The sequence below is a fragment of the Pseudorca crassidens genome, chromosome 2, assembly GCF_039906515.1.
Source record: "Pseudorca crassidens isolate mPseCra1 chromosome 2, mPseCra1.hap1, whole genome shotgun sequence".
Classification (NCBI taxonomy): Eukaryota; Metazoa; Chordata; class Mammalia; order Artiodactyla; family Delphinidae; genus Pseudorca; species Pseudorca crassidens.
In genome coordinates, this window is record NC_090297.1 from 169,859,668 (window position 1) to 169,875,698 (window position 16,031).

Here is a 16,031-nt window from a genome sequence, read left to right on the forward strand (position 1 = left end):
AAATGTATACACTTTAATATGTTTGATTAAAAGGAGGTGTCAATTCATAACCATCTGAATGGTGGCTGTGAGCAGAAATAGCAGCAATGAAAGTTAAGTCATAATGTTCATGGAATGACATATACATAAGTATACTCTCCTGTCTTGTCTACACAAAGATATAGATCTCCAACCACTAATGAATAATAATAAACAATAGGGCTAAAAATGCTCATTACTCCATAGAAAACAGCTTAATTTTTGATCATCCTGTTTAAGTAATCTGATTCTATTAAAAACTGACTTGAAGGAGCTCCTACTGGCCAAATCTAGGAAAATTTTAGCACCAAATCAATTAGTGATAATTTATTATAACCCATTAAATAAAATAGGAATTCATGAGTTAAAACTGATGAAAGAAAGAAAGAAAGAAAGAGAAAGGAAGGAGGAAAGAAAGGAAGGAAGAAAGAGGAAAAAAGGTTCTTTCTTATGCTAAAGTGCTAACAAGTATAAACAGAAGAAATGACAAAATTAGAAAATCACTATTTGACAAATATGATAATAATTGATTCTGGTAAGATCCATCATTAGACGCTAAACCTAGGGTCAAAATTTTTGATGAGGAAGAAGGTATATACCCAGTCTTAAAACATTGCCTCACAAGATAAAAATAGCAAGTCTACAGTGTAAGTGTGTTAAATTATCAAATTTAGCGTTAACTGCCATGCAACAAACTGACAGTATATGGTTCCTAATATGATGTATTGAGATGTATTTCTAGAAAAAAGGCATAACCTCAATCTAACAATGAAGAAACACAACCAAACCAAAACTGAGGAATAATCTGAAAAATAGTCTATATTCTTCAAAAATATCAAGGTCATGAAAAGCAAAGACAGACCAAACATATTAAAGGTGACTAAAGAAAAACAACAGTTAGGTACAAAGTGAAATCCTGGTTTTTACCCCGGAAAAGATGTTTTTGCTATAAATGACATTATTGGGAAAATCAGTGAAACGTGAATAGCGTCTAAAGATTAGATAATAGTATTGTACAGATGTCAGTTTCCTGATTCTGATCATTTTAATATGGTTCTGTAGAAAATATCCACTGATGAATTGAGAGGAAAGAGGCACCACTTCTGCAACTTTGTCTCAAATAATTAAAAATAACCATAGAAAAAAGACCAAAAATATGTATAGAGGGGTAAAAGAAAATGATAAAGTAAATTTGTTCACTTTAGTGAAGAAATCTGCGTAAAGAATATAGGGGAATTCTTTGTACTATTTTTGCAACTTTTCTGTAAATCTGAAATTATTTCAAAACTTAAAAATTACTTTTTAAGTAGTCTGAAATGTCAATGATGTAAGAGATTTGTGTTCTAGACAAGAAACCCCATGCTAACAATTAAAAAAATTAATGAAAGATACTTTAAGTTTGTTGCAGACATGTAAGTGGGCTATTCAGCCAGTTAAATTAAAAGAATAAACTTTTCTTTGGTTTTGGTGGATTTTTAAAATCTTAAGTAACATATTAATTAAGTGGGAACGTATAGTATTAAAATAGGAGCTTAACTTGAGAGAATCATGTTATTTAGAGAAGTTATCACTAAAATGAGTTCTCCTGTAGGGACATCAAATCTGCTTTATAAGAGCATCACAGTGATTTTAAACCTAACTGTAAGAGCCAATACTTGTAAAAAGTTTGGGCCAGCATTTTTTAAAAAATACTTTATTTATTTCATTAAATCTAAAGTATTAGGCTCTTACTCCAAGCAGTCCCTGTATTTTATTAACATGTTTTAAACTTTTCTTGCCAAAGGTGAACTCTTATCATTTAGTTGTCTACTTATTTTTTTCCCCTCTCTATCTCTTTTAATTTCACTTAGATGCCTCTAATAAAGAATAAATTAAGAACAAATTTAAAGTATTATAGTAGAAAATAGTAACAAATCAGAAAACTTGTGAAGTAGGCAATTATAAACCTCCTCATTTTGTATCAAAAAATTATTTTTTCTTAATTTCTGAAATCATTAAACTGAAGTATAAGTTGGCATGTTATCTCATACTTCTGCAAGTCTATCAGTGGATATAGATGATTGTGTTATGCTGTATTTATTAAGGCAATCTTCAAAAATCCCAAGAGTCAATTATAGGAAATGGTAAGTAGCACAGAGAGAAATTATCTTACATTTTTATTTTGTAGAATTAATTTGGGGCACTTCAACCAATGTTTATTGACAGTGCAATGGGCCAGGGATTGGTCTAAATGTTGGTGGACCAAAGATGAACAAGCTACAGTGATTACTCTGAAAGAGCTCACTGTCTAGAAAATAGAGACTCTTCAACAAATAATACACACAAATGCATATGCTGTGAACGGTACTTTAACAAAAATAAAATATCTAGTATAGTTTGGGTATAAAGAAATGAGTCATCAATTCTCCATGGAAAAATCAGCAAAGGCTTCTGAGAAGAATTCTCATTCTAAAAATTAAAGCCAATTTTGTTCTCACATAACTATTATCAATAACTTCAAAACTACATGTAAATGTGACTAAAGTGAATTAGTTACAACAAATTTAATAATTCAAGTGTCAACATATATAAATTTTATATTTACCTTCACAATTAGTTGATAATGTTGTCTGCCTAAGTAACCTCTCCATTGTTTCTGAATAATTGTTGCTACTCTGTGTAAGTACCTGGGTGAAAAATATGCTTATTAGTATGCTTTCATTGAAACAATGATATATCTTCAATTTTTGCTTAGAATATTCCTTTTCACAATTCAAGAAATCAAATTCAAAGCCGAGTTTACATGTACTTTTAAAGACAGTATGAAGGTTCCCAAAAACCCTAAAAATATGACCTAACTAAAAAAACTAAAAACTACTATATGATCCAGCAATCCATTCCTGGGTATATATATCCAAATAAAACAAAAACATTAATTTGAAAAGATACATGTACCCCAATATCCAATAGCAGCATTCTTTATAATTACCAAGATATGGAAGCAGCCTATATGTCCATCAACAGATGAATGGATAAAGAAGATATTTTTATATATACATATATATACACACACACACATATATATATGTATATATGTGTGTATACATACACACACACACAATGGAATACTGCTCAGCTACCAAAAAGAATGAAATTTTGCCATTTTCAACAACATGGGGTATTATGCCTAGGGAAATTAGTCAGAGAAAGCCACATACTATATGTTATCACTTATATGTGGAATCTAAAAAATAAAACAAACTAGTGAATATAACAAAAAAGAAACAGACGCGCAGATATAGAGAATGAACTAGTAGTTACCAGTGGGGTGATGGAAGAGGGAGGGAATAGATAGAGGTAGGGTATTAAGAGATACTACTCTGTAAAAAATAAATAAGCTAAAAGGATATATTGTACAGCACAGGGAATATAGCCAATGTTTTGTAACTATAAATGTAATATAATCTATAAAAATTTTGAATCGCTATTAATATGAAACTAATATTGTAAATTACTTCAATAAAAATAAATAAGTCAGGAGAAAATTAAAAAGACAGAAGAATGCAATGAAATATTGAAATATATTTTTTAAAAGACTATGTAAAACAGGTCATAGTGACATGTTAAGAAATAAGCCAGGCACTATTGATATGAATCGCTATAAGTACTTTGAAATAATTTGTGAGGTCAAGAAACACTTCCCTTTTTCATTCTTATATTACTCAGTCTATCTTAGCTAAAGTCATTTTAGTCTGCTGAATTAAAAAATACTCTCTGCTCCCATGTTCCTATTTGGTATAGTGGCCAAATGAGAACCATCATCTTCATGCTTTTATTTGCATGTCTGGCTCCTACTAGTAAATATAAGGAATTATACAGTATAACCCCTAGCTGACCATCTGAGTTAATTATGGATTAGTCATATTCTTCCAGGGCAATATTTTTCAGAATTGATGAGAAACTGAGGGAAATTTGAGCACTGAAGAAAAAGTGGAAACAGTTAAGATAGGGATCAACTACAGTCTCTGTAATCAGAATGACATCATTTTGGTGTCATTTGCCTTTATTTACCAACACGCTGGAGAGGACTGGAATAGCTTCTTTTTGTTTTGTTTTGTTTTTCTTTCTTACCAGTCAATAAGTTCATTGCTATAAAAATACAAGTCCAATAATTTTTCACATCCTATGGAACTTGAAGAAAATAATCTGATCAAGTATATTTATGACATTGAGAATTTTTAAAAGAGATATGGTCAACATCATTTAGTTTCTTTATATGTGAGAAAATATGACCAAAAAGAGTTATGTCTTTAAAGGACATCATATAATTTATTAACTTCATTACAAGTAAAATAAAAAATTATTTGCAATAAGAACCACATGAATAAATTACATTTTCTAAGGAGTATATTTTTATGATATATCTGAGGTTCCATGACAAAATCAATATACCTGATATATGCTCGAACTTGACATCCTCGAAACCAGCTCTGGATTTTAACTGCTGCATCATTCTCCTTTTTTCGAAATACATCCACAACGCTAAAAAGAAATTTTTTAAAGCATTTCATTAGTGACTAATATAATTCTAAAGCAAATCAACCTGTTAAACTTAATTTTTAATTTCTTTGAAAATGATAATTATAATTCAAATGTCATTTTAAATAAAATTAAAATACTAAAGAAACTATTCCAGAAATTATAAGCTATGTTTCAAAAATTAACCTTTCTCTAAGAGGCCATGTGCTTTCAACAGCTTTACTTTTTTTAAATTTTATAATCACCTATTTGCAACTAATTAATTCACCAGTGGTTTTTATAAGGAAATTTAAAAAGCAATGTGCTATTTTGTCATTATTTAAAAAACATAATTATTTGAATTTACTGTTTAAATGCCACTACACATATTATGAAAGATTAAAATCGTTGCATATTTCACTTACTATATCAGTTAAATGAATTGCCTCTAAGTAAAATGCATCCATCATTTTACCTGTTCTAGACAGAGTTCTTAGAACATGTATTTCAGTTAAAGGAGGCAGGGGCCAGGGCCATAGGCCTTATAAAGAGATAAGAAATTCAGTCTTTAGATTTTACTGACTTATAGGAAGAAAAGGTTTAGTCAGGACAGATCTCCATCTTAATTTTTTCAGTCCCTACAATTCTCCCTCTCCATCCCCATCTGATAAAGTCATGTTGCTTAGGGCAATTACTGTAGACCACAGAGTAATTTCTCTCCTAGAAGGCTGGCTGGCACTTAGCACTTTATGTTTGCTGAATGAATAAAGAATTGCTAGTCACTTATTTTTTACTTTTTAAAAAATTCTCTCAAGAATTGTGTTTTCTTAGGCTATTTTTTTGTTTTCATTGTACGTTAAATATATAGATTTCATTAAATTTATATAATTAGAACAAAAATAGAATGGGAAAAATATTTCAAACAATATTATGAAGTTGGCTGAGAAAGCAAACAGGATTAGCAATTAAACTGTCAGTGACAAATAGTTAAAGAAGTAAATAGACAGATTATCTACTAGATAAGCAGGAAAGAGAGTTACCTAGACAGCCTGACTGAAAAGGACCTACAAAAGCAGAGAGAGGAACAAAAATTATGCATCAAGTCAGTGATCCAGATGTGAAAAAGAGTAGTGGTGTGAAATAGCACAGATCAGTAAGGTTGCATAAAGGGTAGCAGAAGTGAAGAACAAACTGTAAAAACTACACAAGAGAATAGTCACTCACTTTACCAGATAATGGAAGGCACCATAAGATTATCGTATGATGCAATAAAAGTAGCTGGAAATAACTGTGTGAGGACACACTAGACAATTAGAAGAAAAGAAAGTTTCGTTATTGCTGTATGTTTGCCCTTCAGGTACAAAATAATAGCAGAAACATGTATAAACTGTATTCTTGGCTCAAATTATTAGACTGCACGTGGGAGAGACAACAGCTTAAAGTCCTTTCCTCCATGGAGCCTTCCTTGAATCCCCAGAATCCATGAGGCCTTTCCATTACGCACGCTCATAGCTCTTCATAACATTTAACACAATCATATGTAATCGTTTAATGAGGGTCTTTCCACTACACTTTAAGATGCAAAAGGCAGTCATCTTGTCTATTTTGTCCCACATGACTCTCTCAGTGGGTCCAGAGAGATAATGGATGTTATGCCTAACACTCAACCTTTGTCCTCCCAGAGCTGCTTCCTCTGGGGGACTGCATGTCACCTGCCACATTTAATCTCTGTGAAGAATGCCATTTGCAAGCTCCCTCACTACACCTTTCACTGCATGGACATCTCTCCCCATATTAGGATGACAGAGTTGTTGAGAACCCAACAGGAACCCCCATGCTCTTAGTAACTTGAGTCCTGGGGTGATTATGGGTAATAGACAGGCAGATCTCTGAATGAACCTGTTGAAAGAAGTAGAGAAAAGAATAATAATATTTTAAACAAATTAATACGTTATGTGCTAGCACTGTTCCTAGCATTTACATACCACTGAGTTAACTCACATATAATCCTTTCACATCTTGATGAAGTAAATAAATATGCCCATTTGACAGCAGAAGATACTGAGGCAGCGGGAAGTGTAGCTATATGCCCAAGGTCACACATTGGTGGGTGTCAGAGCGGAGATTTGATTCTAGGTAGTCTAGCTCTCAAGGCTGCATTCCTAACCATCACTTCCCCAGAAGGGGAAGAGGAAGGATGAGAATAGAAGGGAGGGAAGTAAAAGGGAAGAAAAAGCAAGGAAAAAAGGGCAAGAGGAAAAATGCACGTAAGCCATTTCCAAATATAATATTGAAACTGTGTGGCATAAAATAGTACCAATCTCCTAATAACAATAAAGAAAGATGAAGATGTGGAAAAACATCAACATCTATAGCAAAAAACAAAAATTTCTCACTATACCGAGTACTGTGAGAATGCAGTACAATAGGCACTCGTGTATATGGCCAGAAGGAAACAATTTGGTCTTTGAACACATACAGAAAACCTTCATTTATAAGAGTGTCAAAAGTCACACAACTTTAGGAATGTTCATTAGAAGTGCATACACATACACATGGTAGTAAAACTATAATGGGAATGATAAAACACAAATTTCAGGACAGACGTGCAGTAAATTTCTAAGATCTGTCATGTCTTCATAAACTAGGAATGCCATAAACGGGAAAACCAAAGACTTTGTGCTGTGGTCACTATATTTGAGGGAAAGAAAAGAAACTTTGGAAAAATTAAACAACCCAGTTGAAAAGCAGCAAAACACAGGCAATTTACAGAAAAGAAAATACAAGCAATTTACACTTCTAAAAGCCTCTGACCTGGGTTCTGGGTATATTTGCACTTTTGAGATCTATAGCAAACCATCTTGTGAGTGCCGATGTGTATTTCAGGAAAAATTACATTGAAACAAACAAGGTCCTTAAAATTTCAGAAAACAAGCCCCTTTACTCAAGAAGCTGAAGTTAGGGATTGATGAATGGTTACCAATGTTAAGTTTTACTGTCAAATGTCATCACTGTTCCAAAAAAGGTAAGCACGTTTAGAATTTCGTTCTGAACAGTTAACTGATAGATGTTACTTCCACAAAATATGTGAATTTGCTGCTTCTGCAAGGCAATGTGAAAGAGGAAGTATTACCATTATGTATTCAATACATTTATTTATGGAATTTTGGTACAATGTACATTGAAAAACATGTGAAATACTGAAGAAACTAACAAATGGCATTGAAGTGTCTTTAATAAAAGATCTTTTATAAAATGTTGTTCTAAAAAAGCACCAAAAGACACTCAAGATGAGTCAGGAATTTTTTAATGATGTATCATTGTACTATTAAAGTAACAGAAACAACCTAAATAAGCAAGAGATGGACTACAGTACATCCATAAAATGGAAAACTATTTTGTCCTTACAAAAAATTAAGTGGATCAATGTCTTCACATAGACAAAACATGTTGTAATGGGGAAAAAAAGGAAGATACAGTACAATACAACATGATCCCATATTTATAAAAAACAATTTTAACTACATGAGTATGTGAATATAGGCACAGAAAAAGTCTTGCTTAGTACAAATAAGGTTATTAAAAGTGGTTGCCTTTAGGAAATAAAATTTGAAAGGAGAAATTTATTTTATTAACTTCTGAATTTGGCAAATTATTTTATAAGAGCTGTGTAATACTTTGTAATTAATTTTTTTTTAATTTGTAATGAATAAACACAATCCCTTAGAAAAATAGAAACACATTTTCAAGTTTAAGGGAAATATTAGACTTATCTAGGCATTAAACCCTAAGGAATTTGACCATTTAATATAACATGAACTATGGCCTAACCTAGTCAAAATATTAGGATAGTGGCCAGCACTTCTGCTTTGCAGAAAGACCTTAGCTCAAATTCTAACTGTGTCACTTACTGGTTGGGTTACCTTAAGCAAGTTTTTTAATCCAAAATTCAGTTTCTTCTGTAAAATTTCAACAACAGTGTATCATGGGTATGTTTGTTGGCATATCACAAAGAAACTGGAAGACTGGTAAGTAATATGTTTTCAATAAATGATAATGATAATTACTACATTTTTGCATAATGATGGGCATCTATGTAGATTGCAGGAAGAAAAAAATACCAGTCTGTCAACATCTTATTCATTAATTCAAAAAGATTTATTATATGTAAACTATGTGTTAGTATGGCATTTAATTATTATTGAATAAATCTGACACGTAACATTTTGTTAAGCTTAAGGTATACAGCTTATTACATAGATACATTTACATATTGTAATATGATTGACAATATAGTGATATTTATCATATTATATAATTATAATACAATATTATTGTCTATATTATATGAATTAGATCTCTATGGCTTATTTACTACTCATTACACATTGTACCCTTAAACACCATCATTCTTAGCCACCCCCCTCCTCTGGTAACCACCATTTACTCTGTTTTTTATGGGTTTAATTTTTTCAGATTCCACATATAAATGATCTAATATAGCACTTGTCTTTCTGTCTGACTTACCTCACTTAGCATAATGTACTCAAGGTCCATCCATGTTGTCACAAATGGGAAGATATCTTCCTTTCTTACGGCTGAATAATATTCCATTGTGCATATGTACCACATCTTTTTTACCCATTCATCCATTTATGGGCATTTGGGTTGTTTCCAAATCTTGGCTATCATAAATAATGCTGCAGTAAATGTGGAGTGCATATATCTTGTCAAAATCCTGTAGTCATTTCTTTTGGGTATATACCCAAAAGTGGAATAGCTGGATCATATGGTAGATCTATTTTTAATTTTTTGAGGAATCTTCACATTGTTTGCCATACTGGTTGGACCAATTTACATTCCCACCAACAACATACAGAGGTTCTCTTTTCACTACATCCTTGACAGAACCTGTTGTCTCTTGTCTTCTTGATGACAGCCATTTTAACAGATGGGAGATGATAGCTCATGGTGGTTTTTGTTTGCATTTCCCTTATGATTAGTCATGTTGAGCATCTTTTCAATATAGTCCTTGCATCCCAGGGATAAATCCCACTTGGACATAGTGTCTAATCCTTTCAATGTGTTCTTGAATTCAGTTTACTAATATTTTGTTGAGAATTTTTCCATCTATAGTCATGAGGGATATTGGTCTACAGTTTTCCTTTCTTGTATCCTTATCTAGTCTTGGTATCAAAATAATGCTGGGCTTTGTGGAATGAGTTTGGAAGTGTTCCTCAACAGTTTGGAAAAATTTGAGGAGGACTGGTGTTCATACTTCTTTAAATGTTAGGTAGAATTCTCAAGTGAGACCATCTGGTCCTGGAATTTTCTGTGTTAGAAGTTTTAAAATTACCAATCCAATCTCTTTACTTGTCATTGTCTGTTCATATTTGCTATTTTTTTCTGATTTAATCTTGGCAAGTTGTTAGCTTATAGAAATGTATCCATTTCTTCTACGTTATATAATTTTTTGGCATAGAATTGTTCAACAGTAGTCTCTTGATTCTATGTAGTTCTGTAGCATCAGTTGTAGTATCTCCTCTTTCATTTCTAATTTTATTTATTTGAGTCGTCTTTTTGTCTTAGGCTAGCCAAAGGTTTTTCAATTTTGCTTATCTTTTCGAAGAACCAGCTCTTAGTTTTGTTGATCCTTCCTATGCTTTTGTGGTCTCTATTTCATTTATTTCCATTCTGATCCTTGTTATTTCCTTCTTTCTGCTAACTTTGAGCTTAATTTGTTCTTCTAGTTCCTTGAGGAGTAAAGTTATGTTGTTCATTTGAGATGCAATTTCTTAATAAATATATTTATTGCTGTAAACTTTCCTCTCAGAACTGCTTTTGCTGCATCCTGCAATATTTGATATGTTTTATTTTCATTTTCATTTGTTGAGACAACTTTTTATTTCCCTTTGATTTCTCTTTTGATCCAATGGTTGTCTAGAAATGTGTTGTTTTCACATTTTTGTAGACCTTCTCACTTTTCCCTTATTGATTTCTAGCTTCACACGATTGTTGTCAGGGAAAATACATGATATGATTTCAATCTTTTAAATTTGCTAAGATCTTTTTTTGTGGCCTATCATACAATCTGTTCTGGAGAATGTTCTATGTGTACTTGAGAAGAATGTGCATTCTACTGCTGTTGGATGGAATGTTCTGTATATGTCTCATAAATTCTTTCCTTATAAACATAAGTGTTGTTCAATTCCAATGTTGCCTTGTTGATTTTCTGTCTGGACAATCTATCCATTACTAATAGTGGAGTATTAAATGCTCTTACATTTTTAGTGTTATTGTCTATTGTATTGCCTTTCTGAGTTTTCTTGCAGCTCACTGAATTCCCTCACAACACCTGTTTTATATTCTTTATTATTTAGATTGCAATATTCCATGTCTTTGGGTTTGACTGCTGGAAAATTGTCACTTTCTTTTTGTACTACCATATTACCACGACTGTTCATGGTGTCTGATGAAAAGTACCTCTGTTGCTGCTTTTTTTTTTTTTTTTTTGGCTGTATTTGAAGTAGCAAATGCCTTTCTTATTTGGTAAGGCTTAATTTACTTTGATTCTAACAATTCTACAGATTGATAATTAGGAGTCTTCCTTTTGTTTTCCAGAAGGTGGCGCTACAAATACAGGTTTTGTGTTCCTCTTCCTGGAGCTGACTTGCCCCTAAGGTTGGGAGCACACACACAAAAATAAAGCAAAGGTAGTGGCAAAGGCTGGAGAGGTGTGTACTTACTACTTGGGACTTTGAGTGTGTCTACAGCTTGGTAGAAAGGTTCTTAATTGGGGTGGGGGTGAGGGGCGGGGGTGTCCCAGATGTCCATAGGCAGTCCTGTTGCCTCCTGGGGCAGACAGAAGATGACTTCCTTTAGTTCTTGTGGTCTGCCTACTTCCCTGTCCTTCATCTCCCTCAATCACTGAGTGTCCTCAGAGAGAGCAACTGGTCCCTCGAGTTGCAACACGTGTGGCTGGGCAGACCCTCACTCACCACCTTCATCCTCCACCTCCTCTTCCAGAAAGGTTGTGCCACCTCACTGACAGGCTGGCCTCTGCCTTCTCTGCCATCACTCTTCTGCTGCCACCATATCTGACACCACTTCCCTTGCTCTGCTGCCTCCTCTGCCATCTAATCCATCCACTTTCAGGTGCACAAATGGATGGATATCCCAGGTGTCCTCATATGCTGTACAGAGTGCTTTTTTCTCTCTTTCTCTTTCTTTCTTTCTTCCTTTCTTTCTTTCTTTTTTTTCTGGTTATGGATGTCTGATTAGTTTTAAATCAAAGTGGAGAGAAAAAAGGAACAACTTATGCTGCCATGATGCTACCGTCACTTTTAGCATGCCATTTAAGCCAAAGATGTATATATGACATATTCTGTGCTCTCAAGCTTACAAACTATTGGGTGGGCCAAAATGTGCCTTCAGTTTTTTAAGTAAAAATAAAAGACACATTTTTCATTTTCACCAAGAACTTTACTGAACAACGTATTCACCCTTTTGTTCCACTATCTTCTGCCATTTTTCAGGCAACTTCATAATTCCATCTTCCCAAAACTTTTTATCTTTTTGAGCAAAGAACTGTTCCAGGTGCCTTTTAGAGTCTTCCAGGGAATTGAAATTTTTTCCATTAAGAGAATTTTGTAAAGACCAAAATAAATGGAAATCCGAAGGTGCAATGTCTGGTGAATACGGCGGATGAGTCAGAACTTCCCAGCCAAGCTGTAACAGTTTTTGCCTGGTCATCAAAGAAACATGTGGTCTTACGTTATCCTAATGGAAGATTATGTGTTTTCTGTCGACTCATTCTGGAAGCTTTTCGTCGAGTGCCACTCTCAGTTGGTCTAATTGGGAGCAGTACTTGTTGGAATTAATCGTTTGGTTTTCTGGAAGGAGCTCATAATAGAGGACTCCCTTCTAATCCATATACACCACAACCCCATCTTTGGATGAAGACCAGCCTTTGGTGTGGTTGGTGGTGGTTCATTTTGCTTGCACCACGATCTCTTCCATTCCACAGTATTGTATCCACTTTTCATCACCCGTCACAAATTGTTTTAAAAACGGAACGCTTTCATTACATTTCAGTAAAGAATCACGTGCAGAAATATGGTCAAGAAGGTTTTTTCACTTAACTTATGTGGAACCCAAACATCAAAGCGATTCACACAACCAAGCTGGCGCAAAAGATTTTCAACGCTTGATTTGGATATTTTGAGTATGTTGGCCATCTCCTGTGTGACATAACATTGATTGTTCTCAATTATTGTTTCAATTTGATCACTATCAACTTCAACTGTCCTACCTGACTGTGGAGCATCGTCCAGCGAGAAACCTCCAGCATGAAACTTTGCAAGCCACTTTTGACACATTTGATCAGTCACAGCACCTTCTCCATACACTGCACAAATCTTTTTTTGCATTTCAGTTGCATTTTACCTTTCTTGAAATAATAAAGCATAATATACTGAAAATGTTGCTTTTTTTCTTCCACCTTCAATATTAAAATGGCTGCACAAAAATTCACCAATTTTGATGTCTTTTTTTTAAATGCATGCTGATATGACAGCGGTCACATACAATCTAACAGAGTTGTTTTGAATGAAGTCAAAGACAACTAAGTGCTACTACAGCCATCTTATGGAAAAAACGAAAGAACCTTTTGGCCCACCCAATAATAGAACTGAAAAATAATAGCAACAGTAAATAAAATTATGCAAAAAGTGAAATACCATATGAGAAAAGTAAAATACCATGTCAGAAGGAAAGATCTGGAAAATTCAGAAGTAGAAAAGTTTTTTTCTCGTTTGTTTTTTTAGGAAATAATGAGTAGGGAAAGATGGGAGTCAAAGGAAGCATTTTGAGTAGGTTCTCAGAGGATGGGCAACTCTCCTGATCTGTATATCTAAAACATCTCAACGCCTGTGCTGGGATATTCCTCAGGCACTTCAAATTCAACATACCTAAAATAATTCCTCTCATCCCTCCTCCACACACACCCATCCTCTGTTCTTCTCTCTTAGAACAGCTCTTTTCTGCAAGCCATTTCTCATGAAAGACAATATGATTCACCCAACTGCTCAAATCAAAAACTGTAAAACCAATTCTTTGCATTAGTTCATGTCTTCATATTTTTAAGAGTAGTTACTTGCAAAAGCATTGTTTCCTAGACACTAGTCTTTTATTCTACTCTATCCTTCAAGCTATTGTTTGAATGGTCTTTCTAAAACATGAATCTAATCAAGTCCATTTTTTCCTAAAATCACTTCATGGCAACCCCACAAAACACCCCAAGTCTTCTGAATGAAGTCTAAAGCCCTTGAGATTTCAAACTCCTCCCAGCTCTGGCTCAGACTTAATCTCCCATCTCTTCTTTTACCACTTCAATCCTATGATAGAGCCATTCTACTCCTATAGTTCACAGAACAGGCCCTGTGCTCTCTTGCCCTCAAACTATCACAATACTACGCCCTCTTCTTGAACTGACTTTTGCAACTTCCAGAGAGACGTATCTTTAGAGTACCCTGAAATTTCTTCTATATACTAATTATAACATTTATCTTCTTGAGAGGCTCGCCTTTTATTCATATCTGTATCCCAACATGTACTAAAGTATCTGATACATAGGAGGAGCTAAACTAATGTTCGTGGAAGGGTGGAAGAAAGGAAGAAAAGAAGAAGGAAGAAAGGAAGAAAAGAAGGAAGATATGATAAGTAATAGCTGAAGCCAAGGCAGAAGGCAAAGTTCTTAATGGTTCTCAGAATTTTGTGTATAATATTAAGGGATGTTAGACTCCCTGAATATCATCATTGTGGCACTGGCACCACACATCTCCAAAGTTTAACAGACTCTGGGTCAAAAAAATTTATAGTGAAAGGTGTTAAATAAAGGGGGAAAAAAGAAACAAAAAACAAGGCCCAAGTATAAGAGACAAGTATTTTGCAGTTCATTAGATGTTAATGGAAAGGCATCAGGAAAGGGAGATCATGATTAAACAGTGTCAAATACCATGAAAAAGTCATGAAAACAAGGCCACTGTTTCAAGGGGTTACAGGGTTAGAAGCAATCTTTCGTTTTTCTTTTAACATTTTATCCTAGCCAATAATAAGATATTCTAGTGCAGGATATAAAATGTCACTTAGGGCAAAAATAGAAAAGATAAAGCAACACAATGTCTAGTAGAGCAGGCAATTCAAAGAAGATAGAGTATAAAGAAGATAAAGAAAGAAACATTTATTGAAAGAGGTTGATGTAAAGTCAAATTCATGATAATGGGATAAAGCAGTTTCTCATGGTTATTTAACCCTTTTTATCATTAACATTTAATATAACTATAGTATATCTGTTTTTCAGTTTTAAATATACAGTTGACCCTTGAATAATGTGGGTGTTACGGGATTTTTACAGTCAAAAATCCATGTATAATTTTACAGTCAACCCCCATATCTGCAGTTCCACATCCATGGATTCAACCAACTGGGGACTGTGTAGCACTGCAGAATGTATTTGTTGAAAACAATCTGAGTATAAGTGGACTCAGCCAGTTCAAACCCATGTTGTTCAAGGGTCAACTATGCTCTATTTAAATTATTGAAAACATTCTTCTGTCCTTCACCAGGAGCAATCAACAACTGACTATCTTTGCAAAGGAGGGAGAAAAAATATAGGGTATACAGATATGCTTACTACTTCTTTTCAACTAGTGTATTAGTTTGAACTTACGCCTTACTTATAATTGTCATAAGAAATACAGAAGATTAGCAATCAAATTACCTGTCCTGAGTTTATGTTTTTTTTAACTCTCCTGGTAATAATGTTAACATATAATACCTAGTCAAAAGGAAAATTAAATAATTTCTTTTTGGAGTTATTAAAAATCTCTGGGTTTTTTTTAGCAGTTATATAAATAAAAGCATACTATGACACTAATAAGAACCATACGTTAAATTAAAGGGACATACTTTAAAATAACTAGTAGTTAACTTACTGCTAAGTTTTAAGTTATGTGCTGAAATTTGACATCTATAAACATTTTTCTGTTGCCATTTTTTTAACTGCTTAAAAATGAAATTACAGATACTTGGGTTGCCACTGGGATGCTGCATACTCATACAATATGTCATGAACTGCTAGACATTTTATGTTTAAAATGAAAAATGTGGGTAACACTTTATTTTAATGATATATTAATTAGTTCCAAATTACAATGAAAATCCTATAGCAGTGAATAAAACATGACATCTACATGAATTTAAAATAAATTTATTATGATCAGCATTAACACAATGAATACTAAGTGAATTAATAATGATGAAAGACCAAAAGTATTACCAGGAATGTAATAAAACATCAAGAAAAAGCTGGAAGTTTCTAGTCACTTCATCATCAGCTAGAAGTATTATAACCCTGGGTAACAGTATGTGCACATATGTAATTAGTGGCCAGAAAATAACTGACAATAAATAAAAATGAAAAAATGTGTGGTTAAGTATTTTTCCAGTAATATGCA

At 33.5% G+C, this 16,031-nt stretch overlaps 1 protein-coding gene across 5 annotated transcripts in view; it reads right to left on the reverse strand.

Moving 5' to 3' along the window:
* SPATA17 (spermatogenesis associated 17) overlaps positions 1 to 16,031 on the reverse strand; it is a 205,036-nt gene that overhangs the window by 175,221 nt on the left and 13,784 nt on the right. For 4 of the 5 annotated variants that reach the window (XM_067729735.1, XM_067729736.1, XM_067729733.1 and 1 more), the window contains exons 2-3: positions 4,450 to 4,539; positions 2,603 to 2,684 (exon numbers count right to left, since the gene is read on the reverse strand). In XM_067729735.1, the coding sequence (XP_067585836.1) occupies positions 2,603 to 2,684; positions 4,450 to 4,539 (172 nt within the window). The remainder of the gene's footprint in view (positions 1 to 2,602; positions 2,685 to 4,449; positions 4,540 to 16,031) is intronic. The other variant, XM_067729737.1, reaches the window with a different exon arrangement.